Source organism: Brachycentrus maculatus, unplaced genomic scaffold, assembly GCF_059751285.1.
Source record: "Brachycentrus maculatus isolate JH-2025_06_01 unplaced genomic scaffold, ASM5975128v1 h1tg000199l, whole genome shotgun sequence".
In the NCBI taxonomy this organism is placed as follows: Eukaryota; Metazoa; Arthropoda; class Insecta; order Trichoptera; family Brachycentridae; genus Brachycentrus; species Brachycentrus maculatus.
The window spans coordinates 3,708,832-3,736,342 of NW_028280950.1; the positions used below are offsets into that span (position 1 = coordinate 3,708,832).

The window sequence follows — 27,511 nt, forward strand, 5'->3', positions numbered from 1 at the left end:
ATAACAACAATGTATGGCCCGAAGATCTATAAGACTTTGTATAGGGTCAAAATACGTACACTATGTACCTAAAGTTATTTGGAACACTTTCGCCTGTGTATTCTAGAAAAGAGAATTAAACACATGTTTTAAAGGTTGTGTAATACCTACAATTCAAAACAAATCATAAAAACTATAAGTGCTTTTTACTGAGTATGCAGTTTAATTACATTTTTAATAAACATTCCAACCAAACAGGTACTTACATTAGTATTCACATCATATTTAAAAAGGATTTTAAAACATAATTAAACACAAGTTCAAAGGATAATATTATACCTTCTATTAAAATATATATATTAAAAAATAGTATTTTTACTAGGTACGTACACATTCATATTTTACAATGATTAAAGAAAACACTTGTTTTATACCACTTGAGTTTTTATTAAAGACTACATGTTTCAGAAGTTAAACTTCCAATAATAATTGTAGTCTTTAATAAAAACTCAAGTGGTATAAAACAAGTGTTTTCTTTAATCATTGTAACATGTCTTACCACAAAGTTAATGCCGAAACAATAAATAAAACATTTATATTTTCATTGAAAATTCTGACCAAATGCTTACATTTTAAATTACTCACATCATATTTAAAAAGGATTTAAAAACATATTTATACATTTACGTTCTTAACATTATTAATGATATAAAACATTAAATATACACTTTTAATGTTATATTAAACCAATTTAAAAAAAAAAAATAAAACTACTAATACTAATTGTTTTTCCTTGGTACGCCACTAAAATTTTTACAGAAAATTTTAACCAAATACTTATGTACGTCATTTTTAAAAATGATTTTAAAGTATAATAAAATATTTATTTTGAAGATTGTGTAATCCGTGCTTTTAAAAATATAAATAAAACTATGAAAGCTACGAGTACGAGGTACGCCATTAACTAACATTTTCATTGAAAATTATAACCATTTGTTTATTTATGACAAATTCCAAAGGAATTTTACAATATAATTAACTACACGTTCTAAAGATTGTACAATAATACAATAAAAATAAAAACAAACAATGAAAACTAGGAGTACTTTTAAAATTCATACTAAATGCATACTTCCAAATTCACATCATATTTAAAAAGGATTTAGAATTGTCAGAATTATGAGTACATATCAATAATACACATATTTTTTCACAGCTTTATCCAATTACATTAGCAAGAATTATATTTTAAATCTTGAGTAGGTTTAGTTTCTTCGATAGATTTATTTTTTATTTATATATTCAGGTTTGAAAGTTAGTACCAGCGGATATATTATAGAGAAAGGTGATATTAAGGAACGCTGTAAGTCAGAAAAAGTATGAGATACGGGTTTTTCTATTACTCACATTAGATGATTAAGCAGAATTGTGTATGCTAAATAAACTTTTCTTTTTATAACATGCTTGGAACAATTATTACTTAACCTACAAACGTTAGTAATATCCGCATGGAGAAAACACCTTTGTCACTAAAGTGAAATGGATTAACGTTGATACGGTCCCGAATTTTAACTATAAATGTAACTGTAATTAATTTTATTTTACAATGCATGTAGCTTATAGAATAATTAGGTGATAATAAACAGAGAGTTTATTAACATGATATACACAATTTAATATGTCTATTTTAAATGTATGCAAATGATGAATGTTCAAATATCTAACTGTTAAATTCAGAATTTTTGCACAAAGTTTTATACGTACCTACTTTAAACACTGTTGATAATGAAACAATGTAAACCTTTTAAAAATAAGTGTATTTTAAATAAGCATAGATCATACAACTTATCAATAAAGGTTTCTGCTGTATTTACTTTTATTGTAACCAAAAATACCTAGAAATATAAAAATCAAATGAAATTGATGTCTAAACACGAGTAAACTGTGAATCATACATGGTGTCTAAAATATCGCTAGATCCATTCAATGACAGATTATATCTTTGTAAATTACAAGACTTTCAAACATATTTTCTCCTTAGAAAAGTTTTCAAAAAATAAATAAAATAAAATATTTTTATTGATAGTCATATTTCAGAGATTTTAAAGAGCATTTTTGTCTTAAGATTTGGACAAACTAAAATTATTGCTAATAATTGTGTTCCGCCTCCGAAGTGTAATGGTCAGCACGCTCGGCTACCGTTCTGGAGGTCCCGGGTTCGATTCCCAGGGGGGGTCAAATAAATATAAGTGATTTATTCACTATAATATTTATTCAATATTACCCTGGACTGGTACCTGAAGCGGAGGGCTGATCACCTTTCCTTCATGTGTAAACGATCAAGATAACTCTGCGTTTATATGACGCAGTGCCCTATGCACCATTGGGGTGCGGATAAGGGTTTTATTATCATTATTATTGTGTTCCTTAGAATGTATCAATTATTTAAAAAATGTATACTTGTATTTATGCCAAACATTGTTTGATTTTATTAAGATTTTTGAAAATTATTGTGCCTGTCCGTTATTCCATTATTAAATTTAGTAATCAAATTTTAGCAATATACCTACGTATGAAAGGGTCTTAATTTAACATCAGAATCTTATAATAATAATTTTATATTTTTGTCTGTTTTATTATCTAAATCATCTTTTTTATTATAATTATTTATTCTAAATTTCAAAATAGATTTTCCGAAATAATCTGTATGAATTCAGACGTATGGATTTGGGATAAATATATTTATAATTTTCCACTTACGCCTTTTTTTACAATCCTAATCGAAACCCTTGCTTATAACGTTTGTAACATGTCGTTTCGATGAATATTACAGATATTTTAAAACTAGTATTTTGGTCGTATGGGCAATTAATTTTTACAAAAAATCACTTTCCATAATACATTTTTCCCAAATCGAGAAAGTTTTTCTTTCTCGTTCTAATCACATTTCTACTCGAGTGACAGAATAATGAACTATTGTCATGAAACAACATATTCAATCGCTCACGAATCGTCACAAGTGCCAAAGAATACCAGGTGAAGAAATGGCCTAAGTGACAGAAAACTGGCAAGCAAGTCAACTTTTTTACGGTCGGGATTATTCGGAGGTTAGGTTTCGTTAAGGCAGTGTTTGTTCCACGTTAGAATTTCATATCCCCGCCTGCGCAGGACGGCTGCGCAGTGTTCCATTGAGCATCACACCAAAGCTATCGTCTTGTTTGTGTTGAGGCGCGACTCATTACATTCTTAACTTTCGTGAAAGAATAATCGAAGCACGCCACTTGAGTTCCAACCTTAATCGCGAGCGACCGGTATAACGGATCGATAGTGATCGTCAGTTATCAACAAGTTGTATATCCCTAGCCTATCTCGGGATCGGGGTGTTTCAAATCAGTGGCGTTTTTTATTTATTTATTGGTGAGTTTAATATTTATATTCAACTTTGTAATTTTACGTTTACTTAATAATTAAGACAGAAATAAAAGAGTGATAATCTTATACCCTTTTCTACATTGAATATAATTGTTAAAACATAGTTGTTTGTAAACGTAACTAATAGGTTTTTTCCATTCAATGGTTTTAAAAAAAATTAAGAGAAATATCTGTATTTTTATAATTAACACAAATATTTTAATCTCATACTATTTCTGTGAGCCTAAGCAGCTCATTATTAGAAATAGGTATCAAATTGTGGTACAGTGGGCTCGAACCGAGAAACTCTGACTTAAGAGTCCGTGACATTAACCACGGGACCACAACCCACACTTAAATTAAAAAAATACTAAAATCTTTGAAATAATAACAAAATTTGTTGGTAATTCAAATATGAAACATTGATTACATTAAAACTGCATTATTTTAATTGTTACCTTTTAATGCTAGGAAGTAGATATGTAAACTAATCCTTTTTTAAGAAATTCAAATATAAATAAATATGGTAGTCACAACATAATATACATTAAATTTATCCAGATTTTGCAGATTTCATTGTTTTTGCTATATTTTATAGTATAACATGTTGTTTTTTGCTATATTTTATCATATGAAATAAAAAAGAATAACACAGCCAAATCGACATTTATGGCATCATCGTTACTAACATCGCTAGACAGGTAAAATCAATAATGTAATATAAGCATTCTAATCATTTTGAAATATTTTTTTTTATTAAAATGTTGTTTTTTTTAAACTGTATCATAAAGTACTTTTTGATTTTTTTTAAAACCCTTATCCGCACCCCAATGGTGCATAGGGCACTGCGTAATACAAGTGCAGTGTTATCTTGATCGTTTACACATGAAGGAAAGGTGATCAGCCCTCAGCTTCAGGTACCAGTCCAGGGTAATATCGAATAAATAGTACAGTGAAAAAAATCACTTATATTTATTTTACCCCCCCCTGGGAATTGAACCCGGGACCTCCAGAACGGTAGCCGAGCGTGCTGACCATTACACTACGGAGGCGAACAAAAATTTGAAATTTAATTGTATTATTAAAATAATCAATTGTTTTCTGTAAGCACCTTCAATTAAGTAATATTTTAGACTCCATTTCTGATTAGATCAATATAGTATAACTATTTTAACAAGAAATCATTATTAATATAATACTTCACAATCAACTTGATTTTGGATTAATAAAGATCTTGCATTTTTCTAATTTATTGTCGTATTTAATGCGCAAGTATACAGTAGTATGAACCATCGAGTATTTAGCACAGAAAAGGAAAGAAAAATTATCATGATTTTTAGTGTGTATAATAAAAAAAAACGCCATTTTTTAATTTATTCACGTTTTCACACGTCTCATAAAATAAATTCAAATGATATTGACTTAGTATTAACCTACTAACATGGATAAGAGGAATCTTGGCATTTTCGCATAAATATTAATTTACAAGGATGGAAATGTAACTGTTGTACAAAGCAAACAAGAGTATGGCACTTTGTTTTGGTTGTGAGGAATTTATTTTGGAGTGAAATGATGCCAGTATTCAATAAGGAGGGCAGAGAACCGGTCGGGGAGCGCTCGGCACACTGTGTGACCGCGGCCATTACCAACTTAAACAAGTCACGGTAATACAGTGCGATTTGTATAAAACTTTCTCTATTTATCACCCGGCAAAAAACAAAAATATTTCTTTCAATTTTAATTATTGCTTTAATAATTTTCATAATCGTGTAAAGTTAATTTAATCTAAAACACTCAATTTGTTTATAAAGATCCATTGTAAAAATGTCTTGTCATTTCAAATATGAATGGACGTGCACATTTTTTTTATCAAGATTTAAGTCTATGTGGTATAATGTTACAATTATTTTGAAATTAAAACATGTTTAAATTTTTATTTATCATTTACGTCCTAGAAATAGATAAAGGACTTCTTTTCTAACTATTATTTAAATAATTAAATAAATATATAGATATATTATTTCGAGAAATATAAAATACTTTGTGTTCTGATCCACTCACATGATGATATGTGAGTGGATCAAAACACAAAGTATTTTTTATTTCTCGAAATAATATATCAATATGATCCACAAAGTTAATGCTTTCAATATGCAAAACATAATATATAGATACATACAAACATTTTTCTATTAGATTAACTTTAAAAGCAATTATGTAGTATGTAGATTCCGTAATGAACTAGCAAAGTAGTTGTCACAATAAAATTATAATCTTCATTTATGATCTGATGCACGGTTTAGTAACATAAAGGTTTCTTTAAGTTTTATCTTCACTTGGTATTAACTAGTTTTATACACAAATGCGTAAAAATATATACTTTTACCAAAATTCGACTATCCTCGCAGTAAAGTTTTTTTAAGGCACAATATTATGAAAAAAAAATGACGTTGCTAATCCAACATCACTTCCATCAACATATTTTACCATCCAATTTTTACCTTAAATTTCCTGAGCTTACAATATTTCAATGATTCAAATTAAATATAAAACGAATATTACTCAGAAAATTTTTACTTCAAATTAGTAAACTAAAAACTTTTCTACTTTACTACTGAATTGCATAAGGCTTCATGCAAACGAGTCAATTGTTTTAAGGTTTAGGGTATACATATAATTGGAATATTATAATGATTAAAAAATATTTAAGTAAATACAAAAAGTAAAATATTTCGGAATAATACAATAATTTATTTTTATTTTTAGTACATAAGAACAAAATTAAACAGATCTTAAATATGTTTTACTCTTTACCGAGAAGCTAGCTTTTCAATCTTTAACGAGTTTGAACCACATACACACAGTACTGTATAAGGATACATTAAATAAGATTTATGTGAGAGTCTTGTTTAAATCAAATTATATACTACATATACATGCTTGTATTGTTGTGATTAAAAGCGATTAATCATAAAAATAATGAAAATCTCAATTAACATGCTACATACTCGTACCTACCAATTTGAATAAATTGTACAGCCTTTCAAACGTATTACTCTCTCCTTATTTGAATAGATTATAAAACTTTCCACCCGTAATCTGAGATAATCACATTTTGAAGCGCCCACGTGTCGAGACTGCCTTGAACCTCGTCCAAGTTATCCTATCCTATGTTTGATAAACCCGGCCTTCCAGTCACGTAGAGGCTCTCTAGGTCACGGTCACTGCTTTCTTCACGGACTTGTAGCCTTACTACACCTGTACTGAGACACGCTCCGACTAACTAACCACTGGACTGTGGATAGCTGGTAAAACAGGGCTCGGGCCTGAAAAGGTATAATGAATTCCAATACAAAAATAACATAACTATACCTATTGAATAAACCCTTTGAGTAAGTGGTGGTCATGATTTCATTGTTTTATCTCTTCCGTATGAGTATTTTTTTGTAAAACAATATTACTGGCAGCTGTAAAATCACTATCGAAACCAATTAGAGCAGCCCATCTTCTGTATACAATTTTATAATAATTTACCTACAGAGAAAATAAAGAGGAGACTGGAGTTTTTACATTTATGGTAATAAGTGTAGAGAATAAAGATTTGTATTCATGAGGTAGATTATATATTTAGTTATCTGTATTAATAGCCATAATATTATTTATTGATTCGGCATTAACTTTGTGGAATGACATGATTATTTTATTAAAATTAAACACTTGAATAATCCACTTAATCCAGTTTTAATTTGTACCAGAAGATGAAAACAATTGTCGTTTTCGAAACTAGTCGTAAATAAAAATAAAACTCGATTAAGTGGATTATTCAAGTGTTTAATTTTAATAAAAAAGCCATAATATATGATTTTAATAGTAAGCATTTGGAAACCATTGATGATTTTCGGAGACATACATATATCGTTATGCTTTCGACTAAGATTTCGGATCCGTGAAATAAAAAAAATTCACGTCATATATATATATATATATATATATATATATATATATATATATATATATATATATATATATATATATATATATATATATATATATATATATATATATATATATATATATATATATATCAATAGTGAAATTAGGGATTTTTGTGGAATGTACTGTTTCATATAAAAAAAAAATATGACGATGAACTTCCATCGAGAAATATTAATAAATTGTCCATGCCAACAACTTTACTATAATACATCGTGGAAAAGGCCCCAAAGTGAAAGTATCAGTAGGATGATGAAAATTACAATGTTATTATATGAGTTTAGTAGAGTAAAGTATATTTATAAATATTAATGTAATCTATTTTATATCACTGCCTGAGGATGGAAAAAGTTGTCTGTTGTGCTAACTATTTTTAGTGATTGACGTACCTCTATATTAAATTAATCGTGATTATGTGTGGTTGCTTATTTAGATGTTTGGGAGTTATCGAAATATTTTATTAAATTGTCAAAAATGTGTAAAAATACGAGTACTTGTATTGTATGTTTTTGAAGTTTTCACTACGTTTTAAGGTAATTAAAAAAGGGGATTTTGAATGCCGTTTATTTTTACTGAATGCAGATTTCTTTGTTACTTATTTTGTCATAATTTATTTTTATTTTTAATTTCATTCAATAATTCTTATTATATTCCTAACACTTTCTTACCTATTCTGTAAAATACTGTATTTTGTCATTGAATATTCACTTATTATTTTAAGTAATAAAAAGCCTTAGGCAAATTTTGGCAACTTAAAAAAATGTAACTTATGATTTATGCTTTTTTTGGTTACAGATTGGTGATTCAAAAATAATTCAGAATGCGGCTCTCCGTCGTGTTCGAACTTCTCCTCATATTTCTACTCATTGCTTTTGCTGCTTCCAGAAGTATTGGTAATATTCTTAGAAATTTTAAATAAAAAAAAAACTAAATTCGGACATTTAAAGTAAATTATTTAATATTTATATAAATATGACATGTTTAATTACTAATAAACACTCTAGATCACTCAATATCAGAAAGCAATATGAAATTCCGGAGATTTGGAGGGTTTACGGTGTGTCTTCAGATAATTTGATTAATCAATTTATGCATTTGTATATCGTCCATCATTCTGCCTTATGACTAACCCTCCATTGTGATTTTATTTTCAAAAGTTCAATATTTATTGCATTTTCAATACTCACTTTGTATGAAAACAAGAGCGCCAACTTTTGTTGCGATTTAACTAATATTTTAAGAGAAAAGTTCATAAATATTATATTAAAAAAGTTACATTGTAGGACAACAAATAAGTCTATCAGGATTTAAACCTTGATCTGAACACTGAATTAAATGGACTAAAATAAAGTAAAGAAAATAAAAAAAATATATGCTCACCGCGGTAGTAACGTCTAAATATTCTCCATCATTTGCCATGTAAATCTATGTACATTTTTTTATTAAATCGGATGAACAGCGGTTTAAGTGTGTCAAAGTACTTGTTCACAAATCTGGATTATGTCCAATTAGGAGTTTTTATTATTATTCATATTATTTTTTGATGTTGAGATGTCAAAAAATAAATCGGATGAAGTTACATGGTTTAATTCTTTAAATGATTTAAAGGGGGAATTCGAAGCATTTTTTCCATATAGTGAGAGATAAATACATGCAACGGCTAAAATAATTTTGATTGACATTAGTGTACCTTTGATATGTTTTCAGATGATAGAAGTCTAGGAGAAGCAAGAAAGTCCGTATCTAAGAAGGTGGTGACCAGACAGGATAATGCAATCAACAAGTACTGTAATTGCACTGAAAGCTTATGCGACTGTTGCAGAGAGTTCAGGGTTCCTGTGCTGAATATCAACGGCCCAGGTAGGTTGATTTTGGAGATTTTTATTCATTTATTCAACATAGATGAAGACATCTCAACATAAATGAAGAAGAGTACGGAAGTCTGGGCATTTACGGAGCTTTCGACCCTCATAGGCTGGTGTTTGAATTCACTAGAGACATCTATGATGGGATGAGAGGAGCTTTTTATTAAGCAGAAACTCTTTCATTAAACTCTAAAAAAATGCAAATACAGTATCGAACAGATTGATTGACACAAAACTTTTTTCGTATTTTCAACAACCTCTAAGAAAATGTTTTATGGGTGTTCCTCGTATTATGGACCAGGGCTGCTTTTTTCAGTGACTGAGATGATGAATAGCGAGAAGTATCACCCAATTCTACTAGAAAATATACTATCAGAGATACAAAAACGAAGGTCAAATGGTAATGGAATATTTCAGCAGGATTTAGCCCACTGCCACAAATCCAAAAAATATATTAAAATTTTCACACAAAACCAGTGAACTGTGTTGGACTGGTCAAGAATTTTGCCAGATATAAACCTAATTGAAATTCTATCGGCAATCTGTAAGAATCGGCTCTCCAAAATTGTTTGCACTACGGTGGAAAAGCTCATTTTGTTCATAATTCAGGTGTTGTTTCGAGACGAAAAAATGACATCCACGTGCCAAAACCTTATATAATATATGCCAAGAAGAGTTAAACTTTGATTGAGCCCAAATAAGATCATATTAAATATCTATTTTGATATAACTAATAAACAAAAGATTTTACAAAACTTTTTACGAAAATACAAAAAAAAAAATTTGTTTCAATTAATCTGTTCGATACTGTATTATAGTCAATATTAGAGTAGCAATATTAATGGTAATGATGGATATTCGAAATAAGTTGATCGTTTTAAACTCGTATACATAATATCAATCATATTTGAATGATCTACTAGAATAAATAAATCACCATATTTGGTTTTATTGTTAAATATTTTTTATATTAATTTTTATAATAATTTTTCAGGTTGCGCTAAACTTGAGTACCTTTCTGATGACAGCAGTCTCGCAGTATCTCTGAACTTTGGTGAAAGAGTTATCGCAAAGCAAATTTTATCAGGTAAAACACTAGAATTGAATTAATTAACTGTTTTATTATTTTTTAGGTAAAAATGATGCCATAAATCAATATATTGATGAAAATTAAAATTTGTAACAAAGATTTCTAGTTTTATGGAACGTAATTTGAGCACGGCCGTAAGCCTCAACTCTGTGGTCCAAACAGCAACGCGCACAAAAAACTAACATCAACAAACATATGGTACTCCCAACTGTAGTGTCCTATATATTTATCAAAGGAATTATTCCATGGACCAAAGTTGTGTGCTTCATGACACTTCTATGCTACAAATCTTATAAATAAATTTGTAATTTATTAAGTTACACGCACCGATCAAGAGCACCAAAAATATGGACAAAAGAATATGCCAATCCAAGCTAATCGTCGTTTTGCTTGGATTGGCATTTTCTTTTGTCCATATTTTTCGTGTCGAACGGTAACATTACGTGTAATTCCGTGTAATTTTACCCTCCGGCACGTCAGTTAGCGTTTTGAAACGACGATTGGCTTGGATTGGCTTGTGCTTTTGTCCATCTTTCTTCGGATCGGAGCTCTTGATCGGTGCGTGAACACGTTGCGCGTAAATTCGATTACGCTAAAATGTCGTAGTCGTTTTTATTTTTCAAAACCGGACTGCCGGATGGTGAAATCCCGTGTAGTGGACAAACGCCCTAAGGGTCATATCGCTAATATTACTTTTTAATGTAAATGATAACAGTATTTATAAAAAAAATATAACTGCCACTATTCATTCACTTTGCCTTTCTATCGTAATATGTGATCAAGATAATCAAGGATTGTTTATTTAAATAGATATTCCTATTCAATTTAGGGCTTGAATAAGAGAAATATGTCAGTAAATTAATTTACAGACATCTCTTTCCAATACTATTATTAAATATTATTAAACCCTCATTCATACCCATAAGGCACTGAATCATAGAAACTCAGTATTATCTTGATCATTAATACATGAAGGAAATGTGATCAGATATACGAAAAATAAAGTGACTGCCGAATCAATTGATGAAAGTATATATGTTTTGAATATTGAAAGCATTAACTTTGTGGATCATATTAATATATTATTTTGAGAAATAAAAAGACTTTGATTTTAGATCCACTCACATTTTTACTAACCAACTAGTTTCGGCAACAACCCGTTGCCCTCTTCGGGGTTTAATTTATGACTGTGAAAGAATATATGTTGTTACTTTATACTTGATTTCAGGGAAGAAGCCTCGTCCGGTGTGCATGCCCCTCCCGGGCGGGTTCTCCAAGTTCTGCGGCCGCGTGTACAACATCGGGCGCGTCTCCGAGGACTTCAAGGCCTGCCTGGGCCTGGAGCTGCAGTCGGCCAGCCAGGTGGAGGCCGCCGTGCGCGTGTCCTGCTTCACGTTCGGCCCGCGCGGCGTCAGCCTCGCGCCCGCCGAGACGCTCCCGCTGGCCGTCGAGCAGGCCGAGGACGATGATGACGACGACGACGACGATGATGACGACGACGATGATGACGATTTCGGAATCGGAGGCATCACCGGAGATGACGATGATGATGATGATGATGACGATGATGATGACGGTAATTAACATTTATTTCTGGTTCATTTATCGAATTATTTAAATTTTATAATTTTTTATTGATTCGGCACTAATTTTATGGAATAAAATGTAGACTTAAAAAAAAACACTTGTACTAATTTAGTTTTATTACATTACACACGACTAGTTTCGAAAACTAGAGTTGTTTGCATCGACAGTTGAATAGTAAAACTTGATTTACTACGAAATACAACTCTATAGGTGGTAATACATAAATGATTATTTTTTTGAAAATTATCCCATTTTCACTTCAGATTATTTTAAAGGTTGTTTGTAAAAATTAAATTTAGGAAAACATAAATAACCCTGTTTTATTGCAAAAAAGGGTCTATCAAACTAAGTAAAATGTATTTGGCTTTACAGACGATGATGACGAGGACGACCCATTAGATGCTGCGGATTCCGTTGGCGGAGACTACACAGGATTCAGCATTTTAGACGGTCTCTTTGGCTCAGAATCAAGTGACAGCAAACCTAACAAAAAGAAGCCAGCGGCAGCAGTTGCAAAGCCATCCGCTTCTAAACCAGTAAACCCTAAACCTCCCAAGAAGACAGTACAAAAACCAAAACCAGCTCAGTCTCCTCCGAAGAAGGAACCAGTTATCGTAGCTCCTGAACAAGTTATAGCGACAGAAGCTCCAGTAGCACCGATTTTACAAGTCAGTGAAGTGGCCAAACCAGCTCCCTTAAAAAGCTCGTTGCATTTACTCCATACATCAGCTTTACTAGATCTTACTAACAAACCGAATGAGCAAAATGAGGTAGAGGTTCCTAGCTCAGTTTTGATCGCCAATGATAATATTGGTGCTCAAGAAATTGAACTCCAAAAAGTTCCATTGATCAGCGCTAATAGTCGCCCACGTCCAGAATCAGTTTTATCAGTACCTGAACCAGACTCAGTGACACCTATTCAAGATCCTGGTATCCAGTCTTCTATTTCTTACATAACAGGACAGTTATCAGAAGTACCAGTAACTACTATTATTTCTAGCACTAAGCCTTTTTCAACTATCATAAGCAATACCCCAAAATCAGTTACTGAAAGTAGTTCAGTAATTTCAAATGCTCCAGCGGTCGCTGAAAAACCAGCTGTCCAACAAAGCAACGGTGATGATGACGACGAAGACGGCGGAGTTGAAATAGTGCAAGCTTTCGCAGATGAAGAAGACAAACCCGAAGAACAAGAGACTGAGTCAAATGAAGATGTGGATAATGAGTCGACTGAGGAGAGTGTTGATAATGATGACGAAAAAGACGACGATGACGAGAAGGATGAAGACGATGATGAAGATGAAAAAGATGAAGATGATGATGATGATGATGACGATGACGATGATGATGACGAAGATAGCAGCGACGATGATGACAGTAGCAGTTCCACGGAAAACGCGGCTACACAACCTAATAAGGATGGAAAGAAAAAGAAGAAGAAGGATGAAGACGACGATGATGATGACATTTTAGGTATCGGTGGGGCTATTAGCGAGACACTCGGGCTTAACTCAGGTGAAAAGAAGAAGAAAAATAAGAAAGAAACAGCTTCGCCTAGTGGAACAAAGAAAAAGGATGAGGTTGATATCATAGGAACTATTACAGATACCTTAGGATTCGGAAGGTTTGGGTTCAGGAGTAATTCGAGACAAAATAGAATGATGAGGTTTGAAAATGGCAATTAACCTAATAAAACTTACAAACTAGGTGGATTTATTTGATGTAAGACTATAGAAACATAATATTTATTTATTTATTAAACTTCGTTTGAGGATATTTATTTGATGTGTATGCAATCATTTTTGACTGTAAATATGTTGTCAAAAGTGTATTAGTATTTAAAAGATGATTGAATGCAAAATACAATTTTTAATGAAATAAAACATCATGAACGATTTGTTTTTTTTTTATTCTGCAAAAAAGTTAATCTGTTGTAGATATGTACATTCATGAAAAAAAATGTCATAATGAGAGCCACCTTCAGCTTATAAATATTAATTTTAATGTTTAATATGCAGAGTTATTTGAATGTGATTCTTTGTGCGACAATTCGATTTTATTGATTTCGATATTTTCATTGATATCTAAACAGAATTGAAATATTACTAAGATGGAAACATACAAATAAGAGTATTGACAAGGTATCTGTCATTGGCTCATCAAAACGATCACTCTATGTAATGTGCACAACATTTACTATTCAGAGAATTGCGAGTTATTTGCCTAGAATTTTTACTCATGAATTACATGAAATTATAGTAACTTAAAACATTAAGAGTAAATCCACTCACTAGTAGGCATAGGCTATGAAACTTTAAAAGTTGAAGCCTGAGTAGGGTCATGATAAGCGGTGTTGCATAAGCCGTAGCTAGATTTCAGAGTCAATTAAAAAAAATACTTTTCAGGGAAAAAAAGTCAACATCCCTCCACCATTTAAAAAAATATGCCATCTATGGATATTTTGAATGTAGATTTCTGTATTTACTAAATAATGATAATACTTTTATATTAGATGATACTTATGAACAAGTTTATAGATGTAAAAGTTAGATTATTGGTGTAGGCAACCGTATTAAGATATTAAAGTTCCTTTCCTTCTTTTAACCCTCATCCCCACACAGTGGTGCGTAGGGCACTACTTCGTACAGAAGCACTGTTATTTAGATGGTTAAATACAAAGGTAATTAGTCCTCCGTTTCAAGTGCTAGTCTAGGGTAATATTCAGTAAGTATTAAAAAAATCACATGTGATTATTTTTACTCCTTTTGGAATCGTTCCGATACCTCCAGCGCCCCAGCATAATACAATAAATACTACGGAGATACTGAAATTAACGTATGATTAGTAGAGTTTTTTTTTTTCATTTTTTTTAATCCAGTCATCGATCGGCTGAGCGAGAAATCAGACTTGTCTCTGCGCACATTTTTTTAGAAAATACATTGAAAATAAAATGTTTTTTGACTCCTTGCTTTTCAATAACTCTTCTTTTCAAAAAAAAAAAATTTCTTTTCACCGTTTTTGTATTGAAAAATACAAAATCGGTGTTTTAAGAAACAAATTCAATTACGTAAATTTTTCCTTGGTTTCAAGAAAATTGAGTTTCTATTGATGACTGGGCCTTAATATTATATGTTCAGAATCTAACATATGTTACTCCTTTAAACAAACCTCAAATTTGAGATGTATTATATGTATAGTTTTCGATGTATTGTGCAGATAGATGATATTACTTCGACCCAAAGGAGAAAGCAACCGCAATGGATTACACATTTAATCTTATTATCAGACAGTTTCCATTTAACGAGTGGTGGTTTCCATGTTTTGATAAAGGTCAGATATAAAAACATTGGAGGGGACAGAATAAGTTTCGAAAGTCGGGGGAAGCCTTTTATAAAGCCATGCATAATATAAAATTAATCAATGTTTTTCTTAAACCCGGGCACCGTCGACAACGTACTCTCGACGTAAAGTCGTGACTTGCATTCAATTTGTTATTATTGGATGAATCAAAACTGGTTTTTATTCACGCTGGCCGAATTCGGGAATTGACAATGGTTCGATGTTGCTGCGGCAGACGTCAATAACCGAGTATTGGGGATTAACGAAGTTTCGGTGGACCGGATCGTGTACAGGCAGTGTAGAGGCGGTGACCTCAAGAAAGTCAGTTTAAGAGGAAGACCTCTTTTCATGTGATTTGCAAAATGTGCCTAAAATATGTATTGATTATTGCGACAGTTGCTATCTTAATTAATAAGGTTATATTTGCGAATGGAAAAACAGCACCAGGTAAGATTTATTAGTTTTTATTTTTTGACATTTCACGAGATGAAGAAAAGCTTTTTATTAAGCAGAAACTCTTATATGAGGTCCGAATCCGGGATATCACACACAATCCTGATATAATCACACATAATCCTGATATAATCACACACATGAGAAACGCCAGAAAATGTCATTTTTTAAATGTATTATTTAGCTTATTTTTTGACCAGTTTATTTATATACAACATTTTTAATACCTATGTCCAAATACTTGTTCACAAAACTGGATTATCTCCAATTACAGGAGTTATTTTTTATATTATTTTTTGACATGAGATGTCAAAAAATAATATGAAAAATAACTCCTGTAATTGGAGATACTCCAGTTTTGTGAACAAGTATTTGGACATACTCAAAATGTTGTAAAGATTTATTATATTTACATTGGTTTCATATATTTCAAACTGTATTTGATGGACAAAAACATATCCATATAAAGTTAATAACCTTCATGCTATTGAAAAAAATGATCTAAATCGCCTGCAAAAATTGTTACTTTTTAAATTAACTAAAATAACTACACTCAAATGACTAATTATTTTTTTTATTCACTCCATCAAACAGTACCTATATATTATATGAACATTACATATATCTCCTCTGCTTATTCTCATATAAATGTCGTCATTTTAGAGATATATTTTTCTATTGATATATGATGGACTTGAAAAAAATTGGAATTTTACTTTTACTAAATTTCTACAGTTAACATAATATATATGTATTTTTTAATTTTTTTTTAGAATTCAGGGTTGTTGCCTCAACAAAGGATTTCATCCAAATTCATATTCCTTTAAAAACGTGGAACAGCCTTGTGAAAAAATCAGATGCCGCTAAAATTTCTTACGTCAAAAAATCTGGAGTATCTAATTCAAAAGAAAAACTTGTAGAAAATAAAAACGGATTAACAAAACAAAATGAAATAAGTCCATCTAGTAATTTAGCAGCTACACCGCCGGAATTGTTGTTATCGGATGCTAAGCCTGTAAATGAAATTACTCTAGAAATTTATAGTCCAGATATAGATTCTGGTGAAGAGAAACCGAGTGATGCTATTGAGAATCCAGCAGAAGCGGTAATTGAAGATGCAGCTAACACTGCATTGAAACCAACAAATACGGCAGTCAAGCCAGCATTACAAGACAGTGTTTCGGATGCTGTTGTTGCACCTATAGTAGAGGAAGTCATCCAAGAGAGTCCCGTAGTAGCTGCATCTCCAGTCATCCCCGAAGAAGCGATCGTTGATCCAGAGATGGTTGTGATGAACACGTCCCGAGCTCCTTGTACCTGCGCTATGTCAAAGTGCACCTGTTGTGTCATGGTTATAAACCAAAAAGGGTGCGCCAACGTCAGGTTCCTGCCAGAAGAATTCGCTTTCGATATGGACATGACGTGGAATGGAGACCTTGTCACACGAAGGAAGTTGCCAAGTATGTTATTGTAATTGACTATTTATCACCTAAGGATTTTAATTTGAATAATTTAGTCTAGGAAACTTTGCAAGTGAAATCGTAAGAATCGTTGGATGAGGAAAATTGTTTTCATTTGAAGCACTGGTGAATAATTTAGGATTCATAAACATGATTTAGTATTCAATATTTTTTTCTTTAATCCTTATCCAAATCATTAAGTATATTAAACCAAGGTCAGTCCAATGGTCCATATTCTTTGATAGGTGATCATATATTTTTGTGGGAAAGGTTTCGAAGCAATAACTTCCTTAAGACAAAAACAAAACTAAAACAAACACAAAATTAAATTGCATTCTGTTTGTTTAATTTCAAAAAGCAGTGGTTATTTTATGACAAATTTATTTTTTACATTGCTAATTAATGTACACGTTTTATTGTATATTTTATTGAACATATTGGTTTCTTCGTTCATACTTTATCTTCAATGTTAGAATTGTAAAATATTTTTTCATTATTATTTATTTATTATTTTTATTAAGTATTCTATAAAAAATACATAATATGGAGAAAATTTTTATTCAGAAATCGATTAATGATGAGACAAATCATACTTTTCAATATATGCAAGTTATATTAATAGTAAACTATTCCAGATTCTAGGGTCTTATTTTTTAGATAAACGGAATGTGAGCTTTTTGTCAAGTTTGTAGGGTAAATTGGCAATCTTGTAGCATTTATGATATATCGCTCACTCCTTTCAGGAACGTCATAAATCAAAAAACTTGATTTTTCAGGAGAACGTTTTTAAAGTTTAAAAATATGATACAATGTATTAAAAATAAATATCAAGCCACTTATTGAACCATTTACTGTGCAACAGATCTTTTTAGGTAAAACCTGAAGGTTTTTTCTCCATTTGAAAAATATTTAGTATATTTAAAAAAATAATAAAACAAAACCTTTTCTTCAAAATGTAAAAACAACACTTTATGCCCTGTAGCAGGTAAATATTAAGTTAAAAATATGCCTCTTTTGCTGAGATATAGTACATTTTCTGGGCATTCCGAAAACATGCACAACGGAATATTGACGATTTTTGATTTATGACGTTCTTGAAAGGAGTGAGCGATATATGAACATCAAAATTGTCAATGCCCTATTTACTTGTTATACTATAATATATTAATATTATAGTATAACAAGTAAATGTATAACTTAAGCATTGTTTTCAACGTTTTTTAATTTTTTATTATTCCAGTAAGTGATCCACCACCAATATGTTTCAACCCTCGTCGTGCCCCGTTTATGGAACTATGTGCTCGAGTTAACAACATACATTTCAAGAAACAAAATATGCACATGTGTATTGACATAGACGCCAATATCGGGGGACTTGATCTCTTCTCATGGAACTATAATTGCTTAAAGTATGAGCATGTAATTTTTTCAAAAATTTTAGTCAAAACCCTAGAATGGGTAATTTAATAATGACATGATTTTTGCAGATTTGGTAACCAGGGAGTATTGGGCGGCCTTAATCCAGAAAAAGTGACTCGAAAGCCGATTCCTGGATTGAGCCTCGGGGACGATGATGATGATGATGATGATGATGAAGGAGGATTCTTCGATCTCTTTGGGGGTGGGGACGATGAGGATGGAGACGTCTTCGACTTGTTGGGGGATGATGATGTCTTTTGACGAGACTTTTTGCAATAAAACTGTGTGAATATGATAATAAATTATTTATTTATTTACCTCCGCATTTTTATTTTTACAATTTGTTTGAAAATATGTATCGTGAAGTTTATTGATATAGATACGATATAAATATATGTAATATTTAAATGGCAAAGGCACTTTAAACTTTTATGTTTTAATAAAATTCTTATTAATATTCTGCATATCATGTATCAATTATTTTATTATTCCATAAAGTAATAAAAGTTAATTTATTCAATAAAATGGTAATAATCTCATTCATCTAGTGAAATGTATTTCTTATCTCATCTCATATCTTAAATCCATATTAATTAATTCAATAAGTAATTCAAGATTTTCTAAAATGTATGTATAAAGTATAAGGTACCTACCTATATATATTCTTTCTCTCCACCAATAAAAAAATACTAATTTAATTTGTATATTCTGACGATAAACGTCGATGATTCAAAATTAACAAGATACTTGTGTTTTACACTTTAACGTATAGGTGTTTTAAAATAGCAAAATGTTATAAGCTGTTCAAATAATTTGTCGTCGAAAGTGTAACAAAGTCAACAATGTAAAAAGTCAATAGAAAGTTAAGTACGCAAGATGACATTGAAAGAGTCACGTGGTTCTGAAAGGTTTTAGTGATATGAAATTTGGGGGACCATTAACTAACCTAATTATTTATCGATATCTTCTAGTTATCTGTAATCAATTCCGGCCAGTCGGACTCTGCGGAAAAAGGTCGCGTAACGTTAATTCAGAACAGGTTTTCTTACCACATCTTCAGAAGTGTTTAAAGTACGAGTACATTATACTAGTCACACATCCGCTTGCATGTGCTCCGCCGGTTGACACTCATACTCATCATTCAACCGAATATCTCTACGATTGATAATATACGTACTCAGCACCACTCTCCTGATACAGCCAGTTCGGGGAACCATTTCTCCCAAAGCTCGCGGTCATTTCATCGGATCAGTGTTGTGTGAACGCAGCGCTGTTTTGCCGCCAAAACCGCGGCCAGCTTGAAGTGTTTTAAGAAAAGGCGGGAATTCTAGTCGATGGTCTTACGAACCGTTTATTTTGATTCGGGTAATTTTAGATGAATAGGAAATGTTGCGTAAATCTATGGTTCTTTGTGTGCTGATTGCGGTGTTAGCACGGGAAACCTCAACAGGTGACAATGACTTTTATTTTGTATGGAGGATAGAAAGTCGTATGTATGTGGAATAATAATTAATAGAAAATTAATGTCGACAGCATTTAAAAATTATAAATATTATCATTGATGCATGCATTCGTTTTTTTTTATAAAAACTTTCATTATATATTTCAGGGGTATTGGAGCCAGCAATTGTTAAATGATTTTAAATATGAAAAAAAAACAAGTATGTAAACTTGACAGTACCTGTCAAATAGAAATTTGAAATATTGTTGAAAATTTGTACATATTTTAAAAATATGTTGTAACTAATGTGCAAAAATCAAATCTAACATTTTAACCACTTGTCTATCTTAAGATACCTCCTAGCATCTTATTTATATTTGTAATTGTTTGCAACAGATACCCTGAATCAAAATGAACTTCGATTTGAACGTCAGTTGGATATGTACGATATACCGGAATATGAAGTTGTTGACTGGCCTCATCCTCACTTGAAGGAGCGCTTGAGGACGAGATCGACAAATGAAACATCCAAAATTCACACAGTGCATCCAAAATTTGAAGAAGATATATCAGAGAGAAATGTACCTGGAAAAATAATAGTTCCTTACGAAATACCAAGCAACCCGGTTAATGACGTAGATATCGCAAATAATAGTGACCAAATTACTACTAAGAAACCATTGGATAGTATTGTTATTACCAAACCAGCAGACAAAGAACCAAAACCGATAAATACTGCAAGTAATAAACCGACACCATCCAATGGTAAACCAAATAGCGCAACCAGTAAGCCACTCAGTAATGATAAGCCGATTACTAACAACAGACCAATAACAGATAGTAGTAAACCAACTGCAAGTAGTAGTAAACCAGGCGTCAGTGCCAATAAGCCAATAACTAACACTATCAAACCACCTGCTGCCAGCAACAACCCTGCAAATATCGTCGTCAAACCAAGCGTTAATAAACCAACTCTCAGTAATAAACCAGTCATCAACAATGTAAGGCCAGTTATAAATAACGGATCACCAAATACAAATGTCAATAAACCAATAACTGGCATTAATAAACCCGTTGTTAGTAGCATCAAGCCTGTCACAGCCAGTAATAACAAGCCCGCTTCTATCATAACAACGACAACGGAAAAATCAAACAAGAAGAAAGGGAACAAACAGGACCAACAAAAGCCGCCTCCGCCGCAGTCTTCGCTATCACCTTGTAAGTGCTTATATGGCCAATGCACTTGTTGCACTGGTCCAATACTCGACCTGTTTCAGCAAAAAGCTTGCTTGAAGATTGTCTATACCCCGGAAGACTTTGCGTTTGACTATTCCCTGATGCTTAACAACCGCGTTATGTTCCAAGACAGGATGTCAGGTATGTTATTTCATAATGAAACATTTCAACATAATTGTTGATGAGCTATCAATAAATTATTTATATAATATAATTACGAATATGGTTAATTTGGTTTCAATTTACAGGAAAGAATCCTCGCCCAGCGTGTATCGGATTGCCTCGCTTCAGCAGCTTACGAATGTGTGCAAAGTTTTCGAATATTTATTTCGCTGGGAGAAATATTCACATGTGCTTGGGTTTAGACGGCAGATGGGATACTTTAGAACTCTTCTCAGTATCATTCGACTGTCTAAGGTATGTTTACAATATTACATAACTGCTAATAAAACAATATGTGATCAATACCAATTGCATTACATCCTAGACCAGTAGCCGCATTTTCATTTTTATAAAATATTTTTAGCTCAAAATAAATTGAAATACGTAATCATGGACACAACCTATCTTACCCCTATGAATGCATGTACGTTTGGGTATTTATTAATGATATTTTTAAGCGAAATGAATTTTTTTAGGTACCTACTTATTACTAAGTAAAACTTTGATTAAAAAAGGATAGACTTTACCACAAATACCACAAATTAACGGAATGAAAATGTTTCTCGTTATAAAAATTGGCATAACTATGAAATATGTTCACATGGATTAGCACTTTTTTTTCAATTTATTATGCAGTCACCCAGTAAAAGAATGTTTCTACCAGTGTCATGTCTTATTTTTATTTACAAACAAAAAAATAATAGAAAATAGTTATAACAATCAATAAAAAAATTCATAGTTTAAATGCGTTTAGCACAAAAGTTCTTACATTCAAGTGGCAAGAGTGCATGAAGAGGTCTTGAATTTTTAAAATAATATTAATCATCTGCCATGTGCCCAAATACAACTCGCAATGATTTATTTAAATATTGGTTTTAGGATGGGTGCCCAAGGTTTTGCAGTGGTGAAGCCTGAAGAAGGCGGAGGTCTTCCAATACCAGGAGTAACATCAGGGCTGGATAGCATCATCGAAGCAGGAGACGATATAGAAGACTATGATGAAAATCTTGTGCGAAATATTTTTGGTAGCTTCAGTTACCGATGAACAAGCGAAAATTGACATATTTTTAATTTATTTATTGCTGTTAGATAGTGTAAATGTAATAAAGTTAACGTGACATTTTTGTTTTACCCGCTTAAGATCGTTTGATTATCATTAATTCTTCTTGTTTAATTTGTCACGAAGCTAGCTTTACCACACTCGTTTTTTTATCCTATTTTCAACTCTAATGCGAAAGCTGAATAATGAATACTTATTGTTTGATGAAGTTGTTCTATTACCTATTACCATATAAGTACTTATTTTGATTGGAAAATAGCAATATCTAAAAAGTATTTAGAGAATCTCCACAGAATATACAACTGTAATTACCTCTATTATCAAATTTGTAATTTGTGATTTTTTTTGCCCCGTTCAATAAAATAAATTCTGAATGTCCGTCCTATACGTAAATAAATATTACTTGAAAAACAGGAAATACTTTTTTTGTTCTAGCCTTGTTTTTTCATCTTAAAAATTAAGGTTTCATTTCTTATTGAAGGTGCTTACAATGATACTCCACTTCACCAATATATTCATTTAAAAATCAAAAGTTGGCCTTAAATTTTACACAGTTTATTTAATTTAATTTTTCCATACAGAATAATTATTTATGCAGTGATATAAAAATATTTTGTTTATTTGAGATATGCATTCAATATTATATATTATTCGACAAATATGTTTTAGGAGATGTTTGGTAATTTTTAGTCGTGTGTGCAAATAAATACGTGTGTATTTCTATTACCGTAAGAAAAAAACCACGGAATGTCTTTTTATCAAAGTTTCCTTACTAATTGAAAATATGTAATCATATAAAAAGGGTTAGTTAACTTCAAATGTATATGATACAACATCTGTAGGTATTATTTTTTTACAAAATATAAAAAAAAACGTTAGAGCAGTTTACCACACTTCTGAAATAATGAATTTTGTGATCTTTATTGCGCTAAAAATTTTCAAATACTAAAAATTATGTATTCCACATAACTTTACCTAATATTTTGTTCTCGGTCATAATACGCATGCTTCGGATTATACTAATTAAAAAGCTCAAAGCTTTGCGAAATTTTTCGGTTTTAAATCAATGGAGTGCAATAAATTGACGTTGAAAATGTCAAAATTAAAGCTTTTTTTATATGGTGCTTCATGCAAATGAAATGAGAATTTACTGTTACTGACTTATGATCCTAGTTGTAAGTAAGAACTCAAGTTGACATCGAAGTGCCTATAAATTATGTTCGCACAATGGGTGAGATTCCACCGAAAAATTGGGCATCGATTCCTTGCGGGTTCTTTTGGATTTATTAATGGCGCTATTAATTACATACAGCGAGAGTAACAGGGAAGTCGTTAAGAAATGGTTACACCTACTTTCCTTGTCCTTTCTTCTGTACCATAAAGAAGAAGTGTTCATTGCTCTTCCAAGCTTCGGTTCAATCACTTGTCGAGGATCCTGGACGCAGCATCGGTCCGAATTGTCAACTCTGTAGTGACTTCGCTATGCAAAATGAGATAACGGTTTGCTTGCAATTTGTGGGAACAGATAACTTGTAAAACGAGTGCATGATTGCATCTATACAGTTCTTCAATTGAAAAGCTACACTATGCTGTCTTCAAAATTAGTCCTGTGATGTGATCAGTGGTTATATAAAATCGATTATTACAGTATAACTTGACTAATATTTTAATCGAGTACAATTCATTAACCAAATTTAAAATACGTCGAAAATGAAGACCCTATTAATTTTAATCATTCTAATTCACGTAATTGTGACCAATGTTAGTGGATTATTAAAACCAAGCATCGGTATGTATACTATTTTAATATTTTAAAAATTCACTTATGCATCTAGAATATGTCATCGAGAATTTTCAATACATGTTTTTCATATTGTTTTTTTTTATTTCCAAGTATGCATATAAACACCCATTACTATATATTTAATAATATAAAATACATTTATAACTAGTATAACGATAGATAAAAATACAAAATTTACATATGCCTTTTCGGAGAACTTATATTATATTATAGAAACATTTTGATTTTTTAACAGTATAGCAGATTTTTTATTGCACTCATCCTCGGTAAATATGTTTAATTATTTTGTTTCATAATTTTAGATTCAAAATATGGGGATAGACTTAATGCATTAAAACGACTAAGGCCTCAATCTTTGATTGAAAATGCTGATCCATCGAAGCTTTCAATTTATTACAGCATTTCAACGAAACAAGTAAGTAAAAATTAGTATTGTAGTTTTTCCTTAGGTAGATCCAAACTAGAATCAAATTTAGTTTGCTTTTTGTTTTCGTTTTTTGTTTTTTTTTATGTTCAAATATTATAGAACCTGTAACTAAAATGAACTTATTTTTGAAAGCTTGAAATATTTTAAATTGATATCTCAACATTAATCAAGTAGAAAATATGAAAGTCGGGACTTTTACGGGGGTTTGTGGCTGGTTTAAGTCATTGAAATTTGAGTAGCGTTGTTGTCAATTTTGGGTACAATGGTGAATGTTGCAGGTGTATAAAGTGATACTTAAACCAACCTATAACAGCTCTAAAAATGCACAGACTTCCATATTTTTCTTCGTCTTTATTTAGATATAAATAAAATCTTAAAATAAATAACTCCAAAGTGGAAACAAATCCAGAATTTCTGAAACGTTTTCAACACACTCAAAATATTGTGCCTAAAATAATTCGCGTAATGAAAGGGGTATTTCCGCTATAATTTTTTTTACTGTTTTTATTCAGATTTTAAATAAAGTAATGGGACGACCCCACAGAAAACCTGGTCAGTCCTTGAGAATTCCTTTTCTTGGTGATCCTTGCGCCTGCGATGGTTTACAATGCAGCTGCTGTGCTAATATCCGACTGCCTTTTGGGTTCAACAGACAAAGTAAGAACTAACAAACTAACAAATTACACCCATGATGTTTTGAAATACTATTAAAGATTATTATGTTTTTATATATAATGTATTTTATAAGTTAAATATGTTTTCAGCCTGTGCTAATGTGACGTGGGTACCAGAAACATTGGGAATAACATTAGACATCTTAGTTGATAATTACACTATTCAACACAATGAGTTTTCAGGTAACTATATGATTTATTTCAGTTGAAACAATCGGCGGGTATGTATGAGGAGATGCATGAACGTGGAATAGGCGAAGAATGTTTGTAAGGACAGAGTGGTGTGGCGTTGTATTCTCTCTACCTACCCCTTCGGGGAAGCGGTGTGATGGTTATTTAGTTAGTTTTTTTTTTATTTGCATATATGCAGGTTTTAAGAATTAATGCAATGTGGATGTCCAATAATGGGCAGAAAGGTGAACGTTATACAAAAGTATAAAGTGATCGCTAAAGCCAGCCAAATGCTAGGTGTAAGCCTTGGGATGTTTAGACTTCCATCTTCTTTCACATAAAGAGGAACGATAGATATTTCATATCAAGTTGAGACACCTATAATTTAAAATACTGAAGCAAGAAATACAATGATTACAGATATTTGCGTATTTCGTTAAAGTAAAATGAATTGTATTTTGTTTTTGTGGTAGGTATTAAAAAAAAAGTGAATTGCAGATATCTTTAACGTGGTTTAATTTTTTTCCACTTCATTTAAGGGACATACTTTTATATATTTTTCTATAACACTTTGTTTATTTTTACACATTATTATAATTTATACTTCTGTTTTAATGATAACCTATTAATTTTCAGCCAGGAACCCTCCTGCATTTTGTATTCCCGTAGCGGCCCTAGGAATATTGGGTCCTGTGTCCTTTTGCATAAAGTTAACCGATGTTTATTTTTCTGGAAGTAACCTCCACATGTGTATAGACTTCGAAACGAGAATATCTGGAGCAACTATTCTGGTAATATTCATTCAATAACCTTAAACAATGACCACTAAGTGAAAGTGTGGCATAATTTAGACATATAAACAGATTTTTAAATATTGAAAAAATCATCACTACCTTTATTTAATTTTCGTCTTATTGTGCATTGCACACTTATTGAAGTCATCGAAACCGCGGGCAATGTGTGTACAACTAAAAAAGGGGGCAGGTACCATATGTTTTTATCGCAAGACGAGGAATGTGATTGCCACTTTGGACAAAGTGCCCATCGTTTTCACTTCAGACGCTTACATTTTTACCTCAAGATGAAAACGCAACTCACTAATCAATTGCGCGGCTGAGCGCGTCAATATAAAATCCGCAAATATTCTTATTTTTATATGCTTATTTTTTCTAAATTATTTGAACCTGTCTTCTTTCTTAATAGGTTTTGCATTTTGACTGTGTCCTGTTAGGACCATCCGGAGTTTCCTTTGTCAAACCTGACTCCAGCACAAATACCATCGTAAATGCCGAAGAAATGACGGAGTCGGTAGTTTATAATGAAGTCACCGAAGTAATCAGAGGAGATACAACCACCATTGAAGACTACACCACTGATATGACAACACTGTCTATTATTTATGACGAGATCAACGAAGATTCAACTACTACAGTTAGCAGTACTTTGTTTGAGACAAAAGATGGTATGAACGCCATGGAATCGACTACTGAGATAGCAACCTCTACTCTACAATTGTCTACCTTAGAAGATGAATATAATGATGACTCGTCCGTTAGCATGGAAAGCATAAAACTTATGGAAAACTTTGAACCGCTTAGAATATATAATTGAAATACTATAATAAACATTATAGTATAAGTATTAATTTATGCATGAAAAACTTACGCTTAGAAAAATTCTTTTTATTTTATATTTACCAACGTCTACGTGTGCAAAAAAGTTGATTTATTCTATTACATGTATTACAGACATAATACACGAGATTCGTTATTGACAGTTGGTAAGGACTTATTAATTATTTTTAAAAATAAAATATTAAATATTCCCACCTTGCTGTTTTGATTTTTACATAAAATAATATATTGCAACCATAAAACCTTTTATTTTACGAAATCTTTAATACTTGACGTCACATTTTTTATGCTTATTTTATTATGGCA

At 31.5% G+C, this 27,511-nt stretch overlaps 3 protein-coding genes across 3 annotated transcripts; all 3 read left to right on the top strand.

The window, feature by feature from the left end:
- Window positions 1-3,078: 3,078 nt before the first annotated feature.
- Window positions 3,079-18,892, top strand: LOC148307500 (uncharacterized). The gene is made up of 10 exons (XM_088263433.1): window positions 3,079-3,396; window positions 8,179-8,276; window positions 9,091-9,243; window positions 10,243-10,335; window positions 11,567-11,914; window positions 12,298-13,607; window positions 15,576-15,711; window positions 16,491-17,177; window positions 18,418-18,586; window positions 18,665-18,892. The coding sequence occupies exons 2-10, from the start codon at window positions 8,204-8,206 to the stop codon at window positions 18,855-18,857; spliced, it is 3,162 nt and encodes a 1,053-aa protein (XP_088119559.1). The 5' UTR covers window positions 3,079-3,396; window positions 8,179-8,203; the 3' UTR covers window positions 18,858-18,892.
- Window positions 18,893-19,685: 793 nt separating this feature from the next.
- LOC148307501 (uncharacterized) lies at window positions 19,686-22,908 on the top strand. The gene is made up of 4 exons (XM_088263456.1): window positions 19,686-20,046; window positions 20,434-21,414; window positions 21,522-21,690; window positions 22,315-22,908. Exons 1-4 carry the CDS (start codon window positions 19,983-19,985, stop codon window positions 22,478-22,480), a joined length of 1,380 nt encoding a protein of 459 aa, XP_088119582.1. The 5' UTR covers window positions 19,686-19,982; the 3' UTR covers window positions 22,481-22,908.
- A 1,006-nt stretch (window positions 22,909-23,914) lies between these two features.
- Window positions 23,915-27,498, top strand: LOC148307502 (uncharacterized). Its single transcript, XM_088263393.1, has 6 exons — window positions 23,915-24,284; window positions 24,602-24,714; window positions 25,239-25,383; window positions 25,491-25,583; window positions 26,208-26,362; window positions 26,775-27,498. Exons 1-6 carry the CDS (start codon window positions 24,206-24,208, stop codon window positions 27,180-27,182), a joined length of 993 nt encoding a protein of 330 aa, XP_088119519.1. The 5' UTR covers window positions 23,915-24,205; the 3' UTR covers window positions 27,183-27,498.
- Window positions 27,499-27,511: the final 13 nt, after the last annotated feature.

Excerpts from the sequence above, each read along its gene's own strand:
- LOC148307500 (XM_088263433.1), top strand. The coding sequence starts at position 8,204 with ATGCGGCTCTCCGTCGTGTTCGAACTTCTCCTCATATTTCTACTCATT. Across the intron at positions 9,244-10,242 it reads GCTGAATATCAACGGCCCAG|GTTGCGCTAAACTTGAGTAC; the intron begins GTAGGTTGATTT and ends ATAATTTTTCAG. Across the intron at positions 11,915-12,297 it reads TGATGACGATGATGATGACG|ACGATGATGACGAGGACGAC; the intron begins GTAATTAACATT and ends TTGGCTTTACAG.
- LOC148307501 (XM_088263456.1), top strand. The coding sequence starts at position 19,983 with ATGTTGCGTAAATCTATGGTTCTTTGTGTGCTGATTGCGGTGTTAGCA. Across the intron at positions 20,047-20,433 it reads AGCACGGGAAACCTCAACAG|ATACCCTGAATCAAAATGAA; the intron begins GTGACAATGACT and ends TGTTTGCAACAG. Across the intron at positions 21,415-21,521 it reads GTTCCAAGACAGGATGTCAG|GAAAGAATCCTCGCCCAGCG; the intron begins GTATGTTATTTC and ends TTCAATTTACAG.
- LOC148307502 (XM_088263393.1), top strand. The coding sequence starts at position 24,206 with ATGAAGACCCTATTAATTTTAATCATTCTAATTCACGTAATTGTGACC. Across the intron at positions 25,584-26,207 it reads TCAACACAATGAGTTTTCAG|CCAGGAACCCTCCTGCATTT; the intron begins GTAACTATATGA and ends ATTAATTTTCAG. Across the intron at positions 26,363-26,774 it reads TATCTGGAGCAACTATTCTG|GTTTTGCATTTTGACTGTGT; the intron begins GTAATATTCATT and ends CTTTCTTAATAG.